This window comes from Phoca vitulina, unplaced genomic scaffold, assembly GCF_004348235.1.
Source record: "Phoca vitulina isolate PV1807 unplaced genomic scaffold, GSC_HSeal_1.0 scaffold49, whole genome shotgun sequence".
NCBI classification, from domain to species: domain Eukaryota; kingdom Metazoa; phylum Chordata; class Mammalia; order Carnivora; family Phocidae; genus Phoca; species Phoca vitulina.
Genome location: NW_022589752.1, coordinates 8,603,537 through 8,620,973, shown reverse-complemented (window position 1 = coordinate 8,620,973; position 17,437 = coordinate 8,603,537). Strand labels below are relative to the sequence as shown.

The window sequence follows — 17,437 nt, the reverse complement described above, 5'->3', positions numbered from 1 at the left end:
GGGGGTGGGAGGGGAGTACTGGGTTTCTTAAATAACAAAGTTTTAAATTACCAGTTTTTCCTGGAGATTTCCTTCTCCTACCTACCTATTTGAGCTGCCATAAGTTAAATTTACCAGTATGAATAACCATTAGGAGAATTCTTAGTATCTCTAAAAGCATAATTACCTTCCTAGCTATTTTCTGGGCCCTACCTTCCTTAAGTATTTAAATGCTCATTGGCCAAAAGCAAAGCTGAACATCAGCCCTGTAAATCCTCACAGAATTTAATATTTCAATAAAACAAAGAAATAGAATAGCTTAATGTCATAAACCCAGGACATCATACACCTTAGCCATTTAGCATATGAATGTTACTGAGGCCCTTGCCCAGCCACTTACTTGATTTTCATGGCTACTTTTCCCAAGTACGTGCTATTCATCTATGAAATTTCCTCCTTAACAACTGCATTCAGGAACGTGTAAGAATGAGTAAATACAAAATATCATTATAGAGGCTGTTTCCTAAAGCTCTGTCGGTTTCATATTGTGAACAAAACAACACAGATCTTAGTTTTCAAATGAACTGCATTACTCTTTTATAATCACAAAATTCTCTGAAGTATATATACTATGCTTAAACCACCCCAAATTCAGTATATTCCCTGTGCCATGAGCCTGTCTCAGTGGGACTTTTTTAAAGATTTCCTATTTTAACTCTGATGTAGTACAAAAGAAGGGAAGTATGGTATGGTAAATTTCTTCTACATGTTTAGAAGAATGTTTATACATTCAACTCTATTTCTTGACCTTACTACTAATTACTTTATAAATGCAGTATATGTATAGTATGGATATATATATTGCCCCTCAAAGGTAAGACATATGTATATATGTAAACCATGGGTAAGGCCTGTTCCACCTATGAAATTTTTCTAAAGACAAATTCAATAAAATTTAATAGTAAACGTTAAGCAAAGTCAGTAGCTTTTCCCCCTTTTTGGGAAACAAGTTTTTCAAGATCTAGAGTGTCAGCTTTTTAGGGTCTGTAAAGAATTATCTTCCTAAAAACACTTTGCAGTTTAATATTCTTGCCTTTTTAGATTGCTGGTTGTATTAGCTATCTCTGTTTAAAATTTTAGTACTCCATTCCTACCTATCTCTATCATCCTCACCTCACACTTTGACCTCTTTATTTTTCTCCTTACCGTCTATCACCATCTGGCATCTTGTCTGTTTTTATTATCTATCTCCCTAGAATATAAGCTTCATAAAGACAGGAATTTTTGTCTTTTCTTCCCCAGTGCCTAGAACAGTATCTGGTACATAACAAGCACCCAATATCTGTTGAATGAATGAACACACAAAAAAATAAATAAATAAAGGAGAAAAATAAATAAAGAAAAATAATACCCATACTTCCAGTTTCCAGTCTGATGTTATAAAGTGATTAGAAGTCATCACTCCTGTCCTCATAAGATAAAAGCTGAACAAACTGAAAATCATGAAGTGATACAGTATTACTTGAAAGTGGACTTGGACTAGTTGTTAAGTGTATACTAGGGCAACCACTAAACACAATTTTTTAAATATGTATAATTGATATCCTAAGAGAGAAGAGAAAATGGAAGCATGTAAAATGCTCAACTAAAACCAAAGAAGGCAGGAAAAGAGTGGAACACCAAAAAAGAAACAAGGAACTAGGGCAACAAATAGAAAACAGTTATAAATACGGTAGAAATTAATCCAGCTATATCAATAATCCCTTTAAATGTGAATGGTCTTAATACAAACCTGTTTGTTAAACTATGAAGTCATTCAAGGCTCACCATTATATACATGGGAGATTTTAAAATATCTTAAGTAACATTTGGATATCTCAAAGACTTTTTGCCTGCCTAATAAATCATCAAGAGAGGATAACAGAAACAGGGTCTGTAGATATTTAAACTTAAACTTAAATCTTCTCTTTGTGTCATCAAGTTGACTTCCACAGTGCTCCCGAGTATAATTTACTCTTTCTTATCTTGCTGGGAAGGGCAATAACCGGCAGAGTACTCTGAATTTTCAAAGGATATTGTCAAAAAAACTCTTTCCTCTCAAATATCATCCAATGCCACTGTAACCTTTAATTTCTATTAATTTTAACCAAGTCTGAATCAAAATTTAGGTTGATAATGTTTAAGACCCAACAGACCAATGGGAATTAGATGCACAAGAGTTGTTTCACTGGGCTGAAATAAACTCTGACTTCCAAGTTTAATAATCACCAAATCCTCTGCAGCCCCAGCTCCCAGACTCCCATCGAATTATCCTATTTTCCTATCTGAGCAACAACTTGCCCTTAACTGCTTTCTCCACATTTCTGCTGTATGACTGTAACTCTGATCACATTTCCCTGGTACCATAATCCCAACAGCATGCATGTATTAGAAAGTTTATATAAAATGTACATGTTATAAACAATTCCTAAGCAGTGTGTAAGAACATAAGAGTACATTAGAAAGGCTGCATTTTATATTTCACTTGTAACACATATAATGCTGGTGTTTAGTTTTAAATTAGAGAATAGAAAATCTACAGTACAGAATTACAAGACCCAAAGGTAAAACCTAAGCCTCCCTCCCACCCCAGTCTACCAGCTATCTGGTACCCTCTCAGAAGGCAACCACATTAGCAGTTACTTGTTTATCTTTTCAGGAATATGCTATGTATGTTGCAAGCAAATATGTATTTTATATGTATATACATATGTAGGTACATACATACATCTTTTCATACATTCACCTATAAATAGTGGTATACTATACATATTCTTCTTCACATTCTCATTTATCTCATAGGGTTTTTATTGATATATAAGATCCTGACAACCTGGGACATATAGTAGCATTACCAATTTCTAGCTAACCTTAGTGAACCATAAAGAGGCATCAAAAAGTGTCACGGTATATAGGAAATTCTAAAATCTTTATTTTTATCCACGACTGTCAGTTGAGGTCCTATTATGTACTAAATACTGTATGAGGCACTTTATACTTTCATTTAATAAAATAGCCTTGAGGTGAGGTTTATTAAGTTTGTTACAATTTTATAGATGAGGAAATTAAAGCTCAGAGAGCTTAACTAGCCTGAAGTCCCAACTAGAAAGTGACAGAGTTGCCTGACTCCAAAGCCCATGTACTCTGTACCACACTAAATGCAGCTCTGATCTTTACAGGTCATTTTTTGAAATACAGTACTCTTCTATATTTTGTATTGTGTCTAATTTGAAGATCCATCATAGAGTTGTCCTCAACTACAGAAACAGACTTTGCTTTCTCATTTTCTTTCTCATCCTTCTCCACTACTTAAATTACATGTTGCTACCATTTTGGTGTTGCCTTCTAGAATTCTATTCCTACAGCAGCAAAACCAGAAAACTGCAGGTAGAGATTTGTATATTTGGCATAATGGAGAACAAATTACATGACAAAGGCTAACAAAATTTTAAGACTTCAGGTTTTGGAAACAAGATACTACATGCTTTAAACTGGAGGGTCTTTTAGGGTTAAACCCAAACATAGCTATATTCACACCTGGAAGCACTTGGACAACTCAAGGCTGAAAATCCCATACTGTGCTTGTTGTCAATCCATTGTTTTCCTTCCTAGTAGGCTCTGGAAGTGAATATTCTACCACTTTGTGCAGTTGATGTTGAATGCTATGTCCACTGAACTGAGGTCGTCCAGGGTCACCAATCAGGACTCGAGTTCTATGGGTCCAAAAGCAATTCTTCAGCCATTGATGAAGACTGTCTGCAAGGTCTTCATCATAAAACATATCTCCAAGCACAACAAGGTCCCACTTATCTTGTTCCAAATCCAAAATATTTTTGGTTAAAATGGGAAAAGGATCCAGTTGGTTCAACTCACAATTCAGTGTGATAGCCATTCCTGCAACTTTAAGAAGCACATAATGAATTGGTTTATGCTAGGCAGTTTTAATCCCCTATTGATTCATTTAAGTAATTTAGAAAATCTAACAATATTTTTTCCCTTTTGTTGAAAGTTGTTTTTTAGGTAAAGAAGTATCTACCAATATAAACTATTTACTGCAATTTTCAAATGCATGAATGGATATCCTGAAAACAAAACAAACAATACAAAACACCTAGAAATGTGGAGGTTTTAAGGAACATTTGCTGATCTAATAACCAAGAGGTTTGGTTTATTATAGCTATCCAGGGAAACAAGCCTTGGGCTTGAGCAACCTGGCAAGTTAGAACTGAGACCCCTGTATAAAATAAGGATCTTGGGGCAGCTGGGTGGCTCAGTCCGTTAGGCTTCTGACTCCTGATTTTGGCTCAGGTCATGATCTGAGTTGTGAAATCAAGCCCTGCATCGGGCTCACATGCTGGGCATGGAGCCTGCTTAAGATTCTCTCTCTCCCTCTTCCTCTACCCCTCTCCACTCTCCCCCCAAAAAATAAAATAAAATAAGGATAAAAGCTAGATCCTCAGTAAAATTGAAAACTAAAAGAAAATCAGAAAAAATTAAAACTGACCTGTCCCAACTTAGGTTTTAATGGAATAAACTCTCCCTCAAAACACAAGGCCTCTCTCCTCACTTGGGTTTTGGTCAAATACACACAACCTACATATTTCAGGAAATCCCTCGCCCAGAAATTAAGAGTAAGTGCTCCCAGCTTGGTACACTTTGGGATATCTGACAGACATAAATACAAATCCTCTTGAGAGATACGCAGTTCAATTCAGGCCTCACAGGCTCCTCACAGACAATGTCCTACTGAACAGAAGTTCACAATATCAGATTACAAAATATACATGGAAATAAGCTATCATGCTGAGGCATCTATAGATATTTATCCTGGAAGAAAATAAAGATGAGCTTTAAGTATTTTTAAATATGAAATCCTTACTAGGGTCTATGTCGTTGGCCAAGATCCTCGATGCCCCGCTCATCTTGGCCGCTATAGACGTAGCCCCACAGCCACTCCCAAGATCTAACACAGACTTTCCTCTAACAACATCAGGATTATCCAAAAGATACCTAATTTGGAAAGAAAGCAAAAAAACACTGAGACGGGAGAAGGTCAGTAAGAGGTATTTAAAAAAAAGTCTTTTTTTTTTTTTTTAAGCTCTACACCCAACATAGGGGTTGAACGACCTCTAATGACTGAGCCAACCAGGCGCCACCACCCCCCAAAAAAGTCTTTTTAAAATACTGAGCACTTACTATGATCCAGAAACGGTCACGCACCAAGAATACTGACTGACAAAATACGGCTATAATAAGGATTCAGTAAACTAGATCCAAAATTCACTGTCTCCTCCTGATTGATTGTGCATCATAGAGTGGTTTTACCTACTGCTTATGTTGTTATAATGACCTCTCTGGTAAAGTACAAAGTCCAGTTCAACCGAACAATTTGGACCAGGACTAAATAGTATCAAACACTGAAGATGGATGAGAAACCCTGAAATAAATAATAAACCCTGACACTTGACCTTACCACTGGAAAGTGAAGAATATCCGGGATTATGGCAAACTAGGGATGTACATGGCCTGTCTAAAGCGAAAGCGCTACCCATCTTCAGCTCACTGTTGCCATGCAGAAATCCTGTGTTATCAGATTTTCCTGTTTTTCAAAATCAGACATTTTTACATGAAATTTCCCAAGTTTTATTTTTATTTTTTATTTTTTTGAAATGTCCCAAGTTTTAAATGTTAGCAACTGATTTTTTGTTTTAAATTTACAAATAAAGGCCGAACAAAACACATCTGCGGGTGCACCAACTTGTGACCTCTGATTCAGTCTGTTAAGGAATTTGATTGTATTTATATTTGAAGTTGATAAACAATCACTTTAATAGACGTCACTGAAAATGTCAATATTTTTAAGGTATGATGTAAGTGAATAAAGCTTGAAAATTTGGCAACAACAACCAGAAAATCAGAATTGTTTGATAACACCTAGAAAGCTTTCCAATCTTCAGGATTCTCTGAAAAGCTCTACATATGCATTTATTTCTTTTGCATTTAAAACTATATACAACATTAATTCTGTTAGGCCATCCCGTTCCTGCCAATGAGAAGTCCTTATCCTTTTCATTTCAGAGGTCTATACCCTTAAGGTATAAGCAGGTTTAATCATTTACCAATCTAAGAGCAAAAACCAGACTGAAATGCTGAAAGCTCTTGCCTTTGTCTCAGCAGCTGTGTTTTAATAAAAAGCATAGTGTGAATATGTGAGAGAATGTCCTAAAGAACACTTTTGCTGTGTGGGGGCGGGGGGGGTGGGGTGGGTGGAAGAGGACACCTTAAAAATGCACATTCAGGACACCTGGCTGGCTCAGTCGGTACAGCATGCAACTCTTGATCTCAGGGTTGTGAGTTCAAGCCCCACGATGGGCATAGAGCTTACTTAAAAAAAAAAAAAGAAAAGAAAAATGCAGATTCAAGTCCAGAGTTCACCTGAGATGTCAGTAAGCCACTAGAGAAGGAATCCTTGTGGGGCCCACTCACTCACATCTCTTGTTCTTTGAGAGATTGAGAGAAGTGAGGCTCCAGGGAGGGAGGGAGTGTGAAGCTCGAGGAGCAACATTTACTAGATTAAACTAGGAGAGCTAAAGGACCAGGGCTTTAGGTTCCATCTAGAAACTGCACTGGCCATACCTTATGAACCATGAACCAGAAAATAGTGTGAAATTTGCAGATCATTCATAGTATGACAGCTGATCCTAGGGTTTCTCTTGGAGAGAGAACTGTGTTTGGGGAAATACACTGATAAACTGCTCCAAATTAAGAAAACAAGAATTTGGGGGTTTAACTCTGGTTTTTTGTGAGGAGCAGGGAGAATGCAGAGTTGGAAGGGGCTGAAAAAAGAATCTGCTGAAAAAAAGAATCTGCAGAAAACAGATCTGTATGGGCCTTAAAGCTTCCCATTTCAGTTAGGGCAATACCTAGACAGGGCCTGGCCTCCTGGCCAGTAGATTGCCCAGTAAGGTTCGCTATAGGGCCACAGGTCAGCTTTTTGCCACCAGAACTTGCATCTGGGCGTCAGAAGCCGCAACTGGATTTCAGGGGTGAGGCTGCCACTGCTGCTGACTTCAGTGTTCTCCTCCAGGAAAGCTTTCATCTCAGGGTCCAAAAAGCTTCCAGTTCCTCTCCAGGGGTAATGGCCCCAGGGAAACAAGGAAAGACCATTGCTTCTCACAGCTTTCAGAAAGACACCACAGTGGTTCATGGGAAATGGTGCACATGCTCTCCAACCTAGGCTCGAAGCCATCGGTCCTTGTCCAAAACACAGGTTCTGTCAGTGTTGCTGTTGATAAGAGCTGCTGCTCCTCATGAGGAAGGAAGGGTCCGGCTGCCACGGTGATCTCAACTGGAATCTGTGGGTCTCTAAAAACAGAAATAATACTGAAAATTCCAAGGTTCACTCACACTTCCATATCCCATTACATAGGAAGAAAATATTACAGTGTAAGCTCTGTAGCAGATGATTCACAAGTGCAAGTCCATTTCAGACCAAGTGTTGGTGCATCAACTTAGGAAAATCCAACCTTTTAAAGGAAGTCTTTTCACAACAAAAGCCTTTTAATAATTTAGAACAACAAATATACAAACATTTGATTTTGAGAGAAAACCTCGGGAACATGCCTGTTACATAAAATAAGGTTTACCTTTAAAGTTCTTTCACACACACACACAAAATAAAGTTCTTTAACACATTTAGTAAACCACTTACCTTTAAGCAGGCACTGTGAACAAAATAAGTCTCCATCTTTGGGAAGCTTAGACTCTAGCAGTGGGGTAGAGCCATTGCCAGGGCAAACACAGTTCTGGCCTTTATGAAGTCTTGCCAAGAGTCGTGGAGGTTACCAAACTGTAATTGTGGACAAAGGTATACAAATTATACCGAGTACACATCGATGTAATCAAGATTCAGATTTTTTCTTAAAACTTTATGGATTTAATTGTCATAAAAAATATCAACTTGCAAGTATCTTCCTGTAAATATCTCTGATGACTCATCTTTACCAAGCCTGGGAGGAAAAGGCTTGTTCCAATAGAAAAACACCTTGGTAAGAACGAGAAAGAATAAAAAACAGCAGTTTAAACACAAACTATATGCCCAGTTACTTGGGACCTCTGACCTGTTCGGCATAAATGTTTTAAACAGTCTTATATCCATCCACCCAAATATTTAGAGTAGGGGCCAGACCGGTGATCCATGAGTGATGCCGCTGGTTATAGTAGAGGGGCTGTGGCGACCTGGATTCTGTTTCTGAGCAGTGCAAAGGGGCCAGCAAACTGCTTCCAGGTAAGAACACGCTGCCAGCTCTTCCAGTTTCTCAAGATAATCCAGATATTCACACAAAAACCCCCACTTGTAAACGCAAGTGATCAATTAAAATATCAAAACACAGGGCAGGCTAAAATGCCTGTCAGGCCACTTGCGTGCGAACTCAGGATAGGCTTTCAGTAGGTGTCATCTCCCCATCGTGCCCTCGGGATCCCAGGTCTCTAACAGCCTCCCTTCTCCCTGGACTAATTCTGTTAGGAAGTGTTGGGTCAGCCCTTGAATCGCACGAGCCGAAGCTTATAAATACAGCAGAGCAAATATGAGAGGATTTTGGTTTGGAACACCGTGTTGTCTAGACCGGCGCCTCCCCCTCTCACCCCAACACCAAAAAAGCATCCTTCATGAACACGGGACTATGCGGTGGGCACTCGGTACCTGTTATCAATTGTTAAGGAAGGAAGAGGGGTTAAAAAGGTAAGTTCCAAAAGTGTTCGTGACCACGTTATTTCCCTCCGAGGAGAACAGGGCTCGGTCTTAAAGGGGCAGGCACAGGCCTCCTTTTTGTCCTTACCAGGGTGGGCGAACAGCGCCCAGGGAAGCTAAGCACTCGCCTTTGTGCGTCTTTCCCGGCATTCTTTAGAACCGCACCTGGCGCGCCGACCCCCGCGGGCAGGCAGGCGCGCGCCTCCTGGTGCAGAGCGTGGACCGCGCGCCCCGCCCTCCTTCCCAGCAGCCTCCCTCGGCCTTTTCCTACCTTTCTTAAAGGGGCAGGGCCTCCGGAGGAGGCGGCACTCCGACCTCGCTCTGGAAGCGTGGGACCGTCAAACTCTGATTTCTGCGAAATCCAGTCGAACTGGGAGCGTTTGCTTTGTGCCAGTCACTTGTTGGAGAGGAAAAATGTTTCTCTTCCCTTCCTCCACCTTTCAAAGCTTCTTCTAGCTGATCTTAGAATTAAATTGACAGGAAACACATCAACAGAAGAAAACCAAATTGAATCTTGTACCTATGGAAATGCCAGGTGTAGAAGAGATGCAAAAACAGAAAGGTCAAAGGAGGTTTATATGTCGTCCTGAACTAAAGAGAAGGGAGTTTGGGACTTCAAAGGGAAGGAAAGTAATTCACAGAAGATGAAAGGCGTAAATGTTTGCTGGGCCACACAGAAACAATGGGACAGAGAGAGGAATTTTAACAAACAGACTTTGCTAAATTCCTCCCTATCACACCTAGTTCATATTATGCTGTAGTTATCTATGGTGATAGATTTCTTCTGGAGCAGGTCCTCTATTTATATTCTTTCAGGCAGTAAGGGGGGAGGTCAGTTTCTTCCTGAGTCTTTTGTACCTTGATTGTTTTCAGCTCAGAAATAATCCACAGGTCAAAGTGGCACATCTTGGGGCAATTCCTTCAGAGCCCCTACACACACTTCTAGGCACTGGGCAGAGTGGTGAGCAAAATAGACACAGTATAAGCCCTTGATGACACTTAACCTTCAACTGAACTTAAATCATAATGTATGTCCTCTCTTTTATAATTTGCATAAATGTACAATATAAATCTATTTGCAACCTATATCATTCAAGTTCTGGACCCATATGTCCCATCTTCCAACCCTCAACATCTCCAAAATAGACTCGCCACCCCACCTGACAACAATTAAAACCCACTCAGGTGTGCCAAAGGGAAAAAAGAAAATTGACCCAAACTAAGAAACGGGCAAATCATGTTTCTGCATCTTAGTCTGCAGTTTGGGGAATGACCTGACAGCCGCCTGTTCAAAATTAGAGCTTGTTGCTTCTGTTCTCCATTTCTGCCCTCGGGTTTAGGGGGTTTCCCATTTTCCCTGTAAACTGGAACCTCTAGGAACTACTAGAAGGGAATGAAACTTTGTTATTCCAGTTAACAACCCCAGATGCATCCTGCTCATTTGCTCCTTGCATGAATGACTGTACTTATTTTAGATGGGTAGGATACACACCTAGCATCTCTGAGTCACTCTGCCCTAGATTTCCTCTATAAAAACTAATATGACTGTGAATAAAACTGTATTTATTAACTGGCTACTTTTTAAAAAAATTAGCTGCTGATGTAAACCTTTGTTTTCTCAACTATAATTTCTCGTTTCCACACACTCCGATTCTCTTACTAGCAATAAACCTTAATCCATGTTCAAGATCAATTTGTCAAAGAATTGTTTTTAACTAGCTTGTGTTCTATTCCTGTGAATAGCAAGAACATCCCAGTTATTGCCCAAGACACCAGGGACAGGAGGTAAGCCTAACATTTTTACAAAAGAGGGTTTCCAGTAAAAATTAAGTGCTCATCATTGAAGATGCATTTAATAATGTGAAGACAAAAAAAAAAAGTGAAGACACCTTGACCAAAACTTGGAACTAGGCTAAAGGGACTGCTGAATGTCCACTCCCCACCTTAATAATTTTAAAATTGATCCACTTTCTATTCCTTCAGCTATTGCCTTAGTTCAGCCCTATGATCCTTTCCCTGAATTCCTTTAACTAGTCTCTCTCCAATCCTACCTTCCTCTCTCATTCTCTACAGTACAACTTAAATGTTTTGTTGTTGTTGTTGTTTTCTGGACTTTATATTTCTATAGCCTAGAAAAGGCCTTACATTCCTATAAGATAAACCAGATAATCCATGAAAAATAGACCTGGATTTTCTTTTCTGTCGTTGCTTGGTGTTGATGTATTGTTTTTTCTTAATTAAAAGAAAGAACTGTCTTGCTTTTATTTATTTTTTTTTTTTTTTAAAGATTTTATTTATTTATTTGAGAGAGAGAGAGCACATGAGAGGGGGAGGGTCAGAGGGAGAAGCAGACTCCCTGCTGAGCAGGGAGCCCGATGCAGGACTCGATCCTCGGACTCCAGGATCATGACCTGAGCCGAAGGCAGTCGCTTAACCAACTGAGCCACCCAGGTGCCCTGTCTTGCTTTTATTAAAGTTGACCCACATGTACCAAGCAGACTTGTGAACTGTCTGATAACAATTGAGCTATCAATTGAGCTTTATGATTTTTGCCTCAGGGCCTGTTCTCTCCCCTAGGCCTTGGTTAAGACAGCAAGGTGCAGCCTTTGCCACCTAAACAACCCGTCCTCCCTCCTCAACCTTCAGAACTCAGCTCAGGGTCAAGGCCCTCTGAAAAGCCTTCCCCAACACACACACTAATCTTGACAGTTTCTTAGCTTCCTATGGGTACATCCAACGAGAATATCATGCAGAACTGCCATTGCCTGGCTCCTCTACTAGACTTAGAAGCAGACCATCTCTTTCCTCTTTTATCTTCTGGCACAATTAAGACACTCAATAAATTCTGTTAAATGAAAGAAAAAGCAAATAAATGAGTAAATAAACATTACATATTAATGTCTCATTTTTAAATTTCATTTTTAACAGTTTTATTGAGGTATAATTAACGTGCAATAAATTTCACATATTTAAAGTGTACAATCTGATGGGGTTTTTTGGGTTTTTTTAAGATTTTGTATGTTTATTTGTCCGAGAGAGCGCACAAGCAGGGGGAGCAGCAGGGGGAGGGAGAAGCAGGCTCCCCACTGAGCAGGGAGCCCGATGTGGGGCTCCACTGTGGGGCTCCATCCCAGGACCCTGGAATCATGACCTGAGCCGAAGGCAGACGCTTAACTGACTGAGCCACCCAGGCGTCCCAATCTGATGTTTTGATATGTATATATACACTCATGAAACCATTACCAAAATCAAGATGGTGAGCATATTCAGTGCCCCCTCCCCTGCCCCGCCCACACCCCCTCCTCCGTATTATCCCTCCCTCCTGTCCTTGCCCACATCCCCTCCTCCATCCCCAGGCAGTCACTGGTCAGGTCTCTGTCACTATAGATCAGTTTGCATCTTCTAGATTTCTATATAAATGCAATCGTACAGTATGTACTCTTTTTTTGTCTTTGTTTTCACTCAACATGCTTATTTTGAGATTCATCCATGTTGTTTGAGCATCTTTTCATGTGCTTCTTTGCCATCCATTCATCTTCTATTCAAATTGTGTCTCATTTTAAATCCGAATTGCTGCATTGTTTTTCTGTTCTTACACAATTCAGGTACATTAAAAATAGGGGCTTTGTATCTTTGTTTTTCCTCAGTGCTGGAAGAACAATTCAACAAAGTTAATGGAATTATCTGGAATGATGGGAAAAACATAACTTCTTTTGCCACTTTGGGAGATTGTTTATAACATAATTTTTAAGTGTTTATCAATATAAATTAAATAAGTTTGTAAATATATTTCTAATAAAATATTGACACTTCAGTTTTGTTTTAAAATCAGCCTTGAGGCGTGCCTGGGTGGCTCAGTCGTTAAGCGTCTGCCTTCGGCTCAGGTCATGATCCTGGGACCCTGGGATCAAGCCCACATCGGGCTGCCTGCTCAGCGGGGAGCCTGCTTCTCCCTCTCCCACTCCCCCTTGCTTGTGTCCCCTCTCTGTCTCTCTCTGTCAAATAAATAAATAAAAACTTTTTAAAAAAATAAATAAGTAAAATAAAATAAATAAAATCAGCCTTGAGAGGCAAACAACATATAAATTGCCCCCAAGGAGGGGTGCCTGGCTGGCTCAGTCTGTAGAGCATGCGACTCTTTTAGTATATGTGCTGCCGAAGCGAGCACAAGCATGCGACTCTTGATATCGGGGTCGTGAGTTCAAGTCCCACATTGGGTATGAAGCTTACTTTAAAAAAAAACAATGCACCCAAGGAAGTGTGATTTGCCTCTGCCACCTCAGAATGTGTTTCTCCCCACACTTTTGAATGAAGTATGAAGTTTGGGGTTTTCTAGAGCTTAAGCTTCCTTCTAGCTTCTCTCCACCAAGCTATCCTTGCAACGATTCTGTGGCACCATGTCTTTGTGACTGTGTAGGTTTCCTCTTCTCAGTTCCTCCTCTGAGGTTTGCAGTTGCTGCTCCTTCAGGAGGCAAACTTGTCCAGGTCACTAAGTCACGCTTAAAAATCCTGACAGCGGGCCCTTTTAAGACCAGTTTACAATAAAAGGGATTGAGCTGGCCAATCTTCAGCCAACTAAAACTACAGTGCCATCTAGTGATAATTTAGCTTAATATCGGCCAGGTGTGTCAGTTAAAATGGTGAAAGCAAAAAACTAAAACAAAACCCAACAAAACCCTGAAACTGTGAAATCGACTTAATTCTGGATAAAGAGCAGATTCTCACCCACAATGTTACCACACACTGGCATGCTTGTTCAGTTGTAAAATACGGTGGAAATAGTCATCCCTGGTAATAGTTAAAGTCTAAAGTTTAAGAAAGACTCCTGCTGGGGCTCCTGGGTGACTCAGTTGGTTAAGCGTCCAACTCTTGATCTCAGCTCAGGTCTTGATCTCAGGGTCTCAGGTTCAAGCCCCACGTTGGGCTCCATGCTGGGCATGGAGCCTACTTACAAAAAAAAAAAAAAATGTTGGTGTCATCCATGACACATCCTCTGCCTCTCTCTCTCACACACACTCCACAACTAATCTACCAGCAAATCCTATAAGCGATACCTTCAAAATATACCCAGAATCTGAGCACTCCTCACCACCTGCACTGCCGCTCTACCCTAAGCTGCCATCACCTGTCACCTGGATTATTGCAGTAGCCTCCTAACTAACCCCTCCAGTTCCACCCTTGCTCCTTGTGGTCTATTCCCAACAGAAAAGGCAGAGCCACCGTTTGAACAGGAAGTCAGGGGCACCTGGGTGGCTCAGTCAGTTGGGCGTCTGCCTTAGGCTTGGGTCGTGATCCCAGGGTCCTGGGATGGAGTCCCACGTCGGGCTCCCTGCTCGGTGGGGAGTCTGCTTCTCCCTCTGTCACTCTGCCTGCTCTCTCTCATTTGCTCTCTCTCTCTCTCAAATAAATAAATAAAAGCTTGAAAAGAAAAGAAAAAATATCTTCTCTTTAAAAAAAAAGGGAAGGAAGTCAGGTCATGTCACTGCCCCACTGAATACCCTCTGGTAGCACCTCCACCCACACATAAGCCTGGCCCCTTCTCTGGCTCCCACTCCTACTACTTGCCCCTTCAACAACACCTTTTCCAACATGCCAGACCCACCATCTTGCTGCCATCTTGCTGTTTGCAAACACATTTGCTGTTTCCTGCCTCAGGGTCCTTACACTTGCTACACCACCAGCCTGGAATGGTCTTCCCTCAGACAAGGAGCACCACTAACCCCTCATTTCCCTTAATTTTGTCAAATGCTTTTTCTGCATCAATTAAGATGATCGAGTGGTTCTCCCCCTTCGTTCTGTTAATGTGGCATATTACAGTGATCAATTTTTGTATGTTGAATCATCCTTGCATTCCAGGGGTAAATCCCACTTAGTCATGGTGTATAATCCTCTCACTATGCTGCTGAATTTAGTTCTCTGGTATTTTGTTGCAGATTTTTTTTTTAAAAGATTTTACTTATTTATTTGACAGAGATAGTGAGAGAGCACAAGCAGAGGGCAAGGGAGAAGCAGGCTCCTCACTGAGCAGGGAGCCTGATGCTGCGGCTCCATCCCAGGACCCCGGGATCATGACCTGAGCCCAAGGCAGATGCTTAACCATCTGAGTCACCCAGGTGCCCCTTGTTGCAGATTTTTAAGCCCTCCTCTCTTTTAAGTCTACTCAGATGCTACCATCTCCACAAGGTCTGACCACTGTACTTAAAATTGCTTTCCCTGCTTGGCTTTGCTCCATAGGCATTCATCACTTATTTTGCTTATTGAACTAAAATGAGGAGAGGGACTAGCCGTAAGGACAGGGATTTGTTTCATTTTTTCTTTTTCCCTCTAATTAAGGGAAATTCTAATTCATATATACTGAAATGCACAAATCTCAAGCAAATAGTCTGATGAGAGGTGTTGGGGTTTTTTTTAAGATTTTATTTTTAAGGAATCTCCACACCCAACGTAGGACTTGAACTTACAACCCCAAGATCAAGACTCAAATGCTCTACTGACTGAGCCAGCCAGGTGCCCCTGCTGAGAGTTCTGATAAATGTATGCATGCATGTGACCCACACCTCTCAAGATATGGAACATTCCCATTGCCCCAGAAAGTTCCTCCTGCCCCTTCTCAGCTAGTCTCATCTGTCCACCCACCTGCCTCTAGGCAACCACTGTTTTGATGTCTATTCACCAGAGGTTAGTATTACCTGTTCTAGAGTTTCACACAAATGGAATTACACAGTAGGTACTCTTTTGTATCTGGCTTCTTTTGCTTAGCATGATGTTTTTGAGATTCGCCATGCTGTTGCTGCTAGTGGTACTTCACTCTTTCTGTCATTCCATAGTGTTCCACTGTGTGAACAGACTTTATCTCTTTTTCTGCCTATTGACATTCGTGTTGTTTCCAGTTTGGGGTCATTATAGACAAAGCTGTGAAGCTGCTTGAACATTCTTGTAGGACTCTTCTCGTGGATATATGTTTACATTTCTCGGGTTACCTAGGAGTGGAATTGCTAGACTCTAGCGTAGGTGATGGAGTTCAGGACAGGCCGCCCCAGAACGTACCCAGTTTGCCATGTAGATTATTTCCAGCTGAAGACAACCAAGGCCCAACAGACTGAAAAAGAGCTTTTGACCTCTCCCTTAACTGCCTAAAAGAATTTAGATAGGGGGCCTGTACTGGGAAGAGAGCTATTCCCAGAGAGAAATTTTTACATCAGAAAGACTTCTCTGCATGGCATGGCGAACATTTATTTACCAAACATTTGTTCTTCCCAGTTCCCTGTGAATTGTTTGCCTTCGCCCTGAAGCCCCAAATCCCAGACTGATATGAAATCATACAGAAAAGCTTTAGGACAGCAAACAAGAGTGTTGCATTCTGAGGCCAGTCATTTTTTTGTTTTAGACAAATGAAACACTAAAAATGAACTTGTTTTTATTGTTCAGTACAGGAAAAGAATGTCTCTTCTTCGCAGTTTCCCAATCATAAAGCTGAAAGGAACTGGTACCTTGCCAAAGTCCTCGTTGCTTACCGAGGTTAAAGTTCAGATCTTAGGGATCTAAAGGGGTCTTCCTAAGAGCAGTGGGGACCCCCAAGGCTAACTTGAGTGTTCTCAGCCAGGAACCCCTTCTGGCAGCCCCACATTAGCATATGCCCTCAGGAGAAACAGTTTGCAACTACAGTTTTGAGACTTCCCCCAACATTCCTTCTAGCCATATTGATGTGGGAAACAAAGGCAGAAGAAAAATTATTAAATTTCCTTATTACCTACAGCCCATTGACAAGTTCTTGAAACAGGGAGAGTGACATTCCTCTAGGGACTCAACTGCCTTGATGTTTACACTTTGCTAAAGGCAAAAGGCAATCCGAGCCTGACCCCCACCCCCATTCCCAGGATCCTGTTAAGTCCAGTTTAACATATAAAAATTCCTTTGGAAACTTCCTTTATCTCTAAACCCCCTCCCCCCAAGATACGTGTTGGCAATCATCCCCCAAGCATATGGCCCACTGATATACATCTGAAGGGTCTCATGACTAAGGTTTTATTAGACAGTAATAAATGACCTTTCCCACCAATAGGTAGCCCCCTCAAGGTCCTGGAAACCTTGCTTTCAAAATTCCTTAGAGACTTACACTATCTCTAACCCCCTCCCAACTTGAAAGTATATAATGGGCCACTGCTCATGACCCCAGTGCAGCTCTTTCTACCCACGGGTCCTGTCCCTGTGCTTTCATAAAACCACCTTTTTGCACCAAAGGTATCTCGAGAATTCTTTCTTGGCTGTGAGCTTTGAACTCTAAGGTCATCTTTCCTACATCAATATCATAGTCCCTACACTCTGAACCCCAAACTTCGCTTACTCCCACTTCAGTTCTCCTTCCGCAGCATCCTGAGCCTTGGCCTATTTCCAATGTTCTCATCAGTAAAAACAGTGTTTAAATGAAATATTCCCCCAAACCTAGAGAGGGTGGTGGGCTCCTTCTCCAGGTGGTCTGGTGCCTCCCCTCCAGAAGGAGACCTGTCCTGGTCCCACGTAAAGTTGGGAGTGACAATAGCCACACCTCCGAGTACCCCCAAGGCAGTGCTTCTCAAACCTTGATATGCATACCAACCAGCTAGGAGTCTTGTTAAAGGTCAGATTCTGGTTCAGGTCGTGGAGGTACCTGAAAGTCTGCATTTCTAA

The 17,437-nt window shown here is 41.1% G+C and overlaps 1 protein-coding gene across 4 annotated transcripts; it reads right to left on the bottom strand.

Annotated features, from left to right (window-relative positions):
* Positions 1–3: 3 nt before the first annotated feature.
* On the bottom strand, positions 4–8,998 carry ETFBKMT (electron transfer flavoprotein subunit beta lysine methyltransferase). Of its 4 annotated transcripts, none has more exons than XM_032432780.1 (5): positions 8,859–8,998; positions 7,730–7,867; positions 6,942–7,383; positions 4,898–5,028; positions 4–3,918 (listed from the first exon to the last, which is right to left on the bottom strand). In XM_032432780.1, exons 3-5 carry the CDS (start codon positions 7,265–7,267, stop codon positions 3,575–3,577), a joined length of 801 nt encoding a protein of 266 aa, XP_032288671.1. In that variant the 5' UTR covers positions 7,268–7,383; positions 7,730–7,867; positions 8,859–8,998; the 3' UTR covers positions 4–3,574. The 4 variants fall into 4 exon arrangements, 3 of the variants coding, with proteins under 3 accessions (XP_032288671.1, XP_032288672.1, XP_032288674.1); XM_032432781.1 differs by lacking the exon at positions 8,859–8,998 and adding an exon at positions 8,723–8,847; XM_032432783.1 differs by lacking the exon at positions 8,859–8,998 and adding an exon at positions 8,139–8,153.
* Between the last annotated feature and the right edge of the window lie 8,439 nt (positions 8,999–17,437).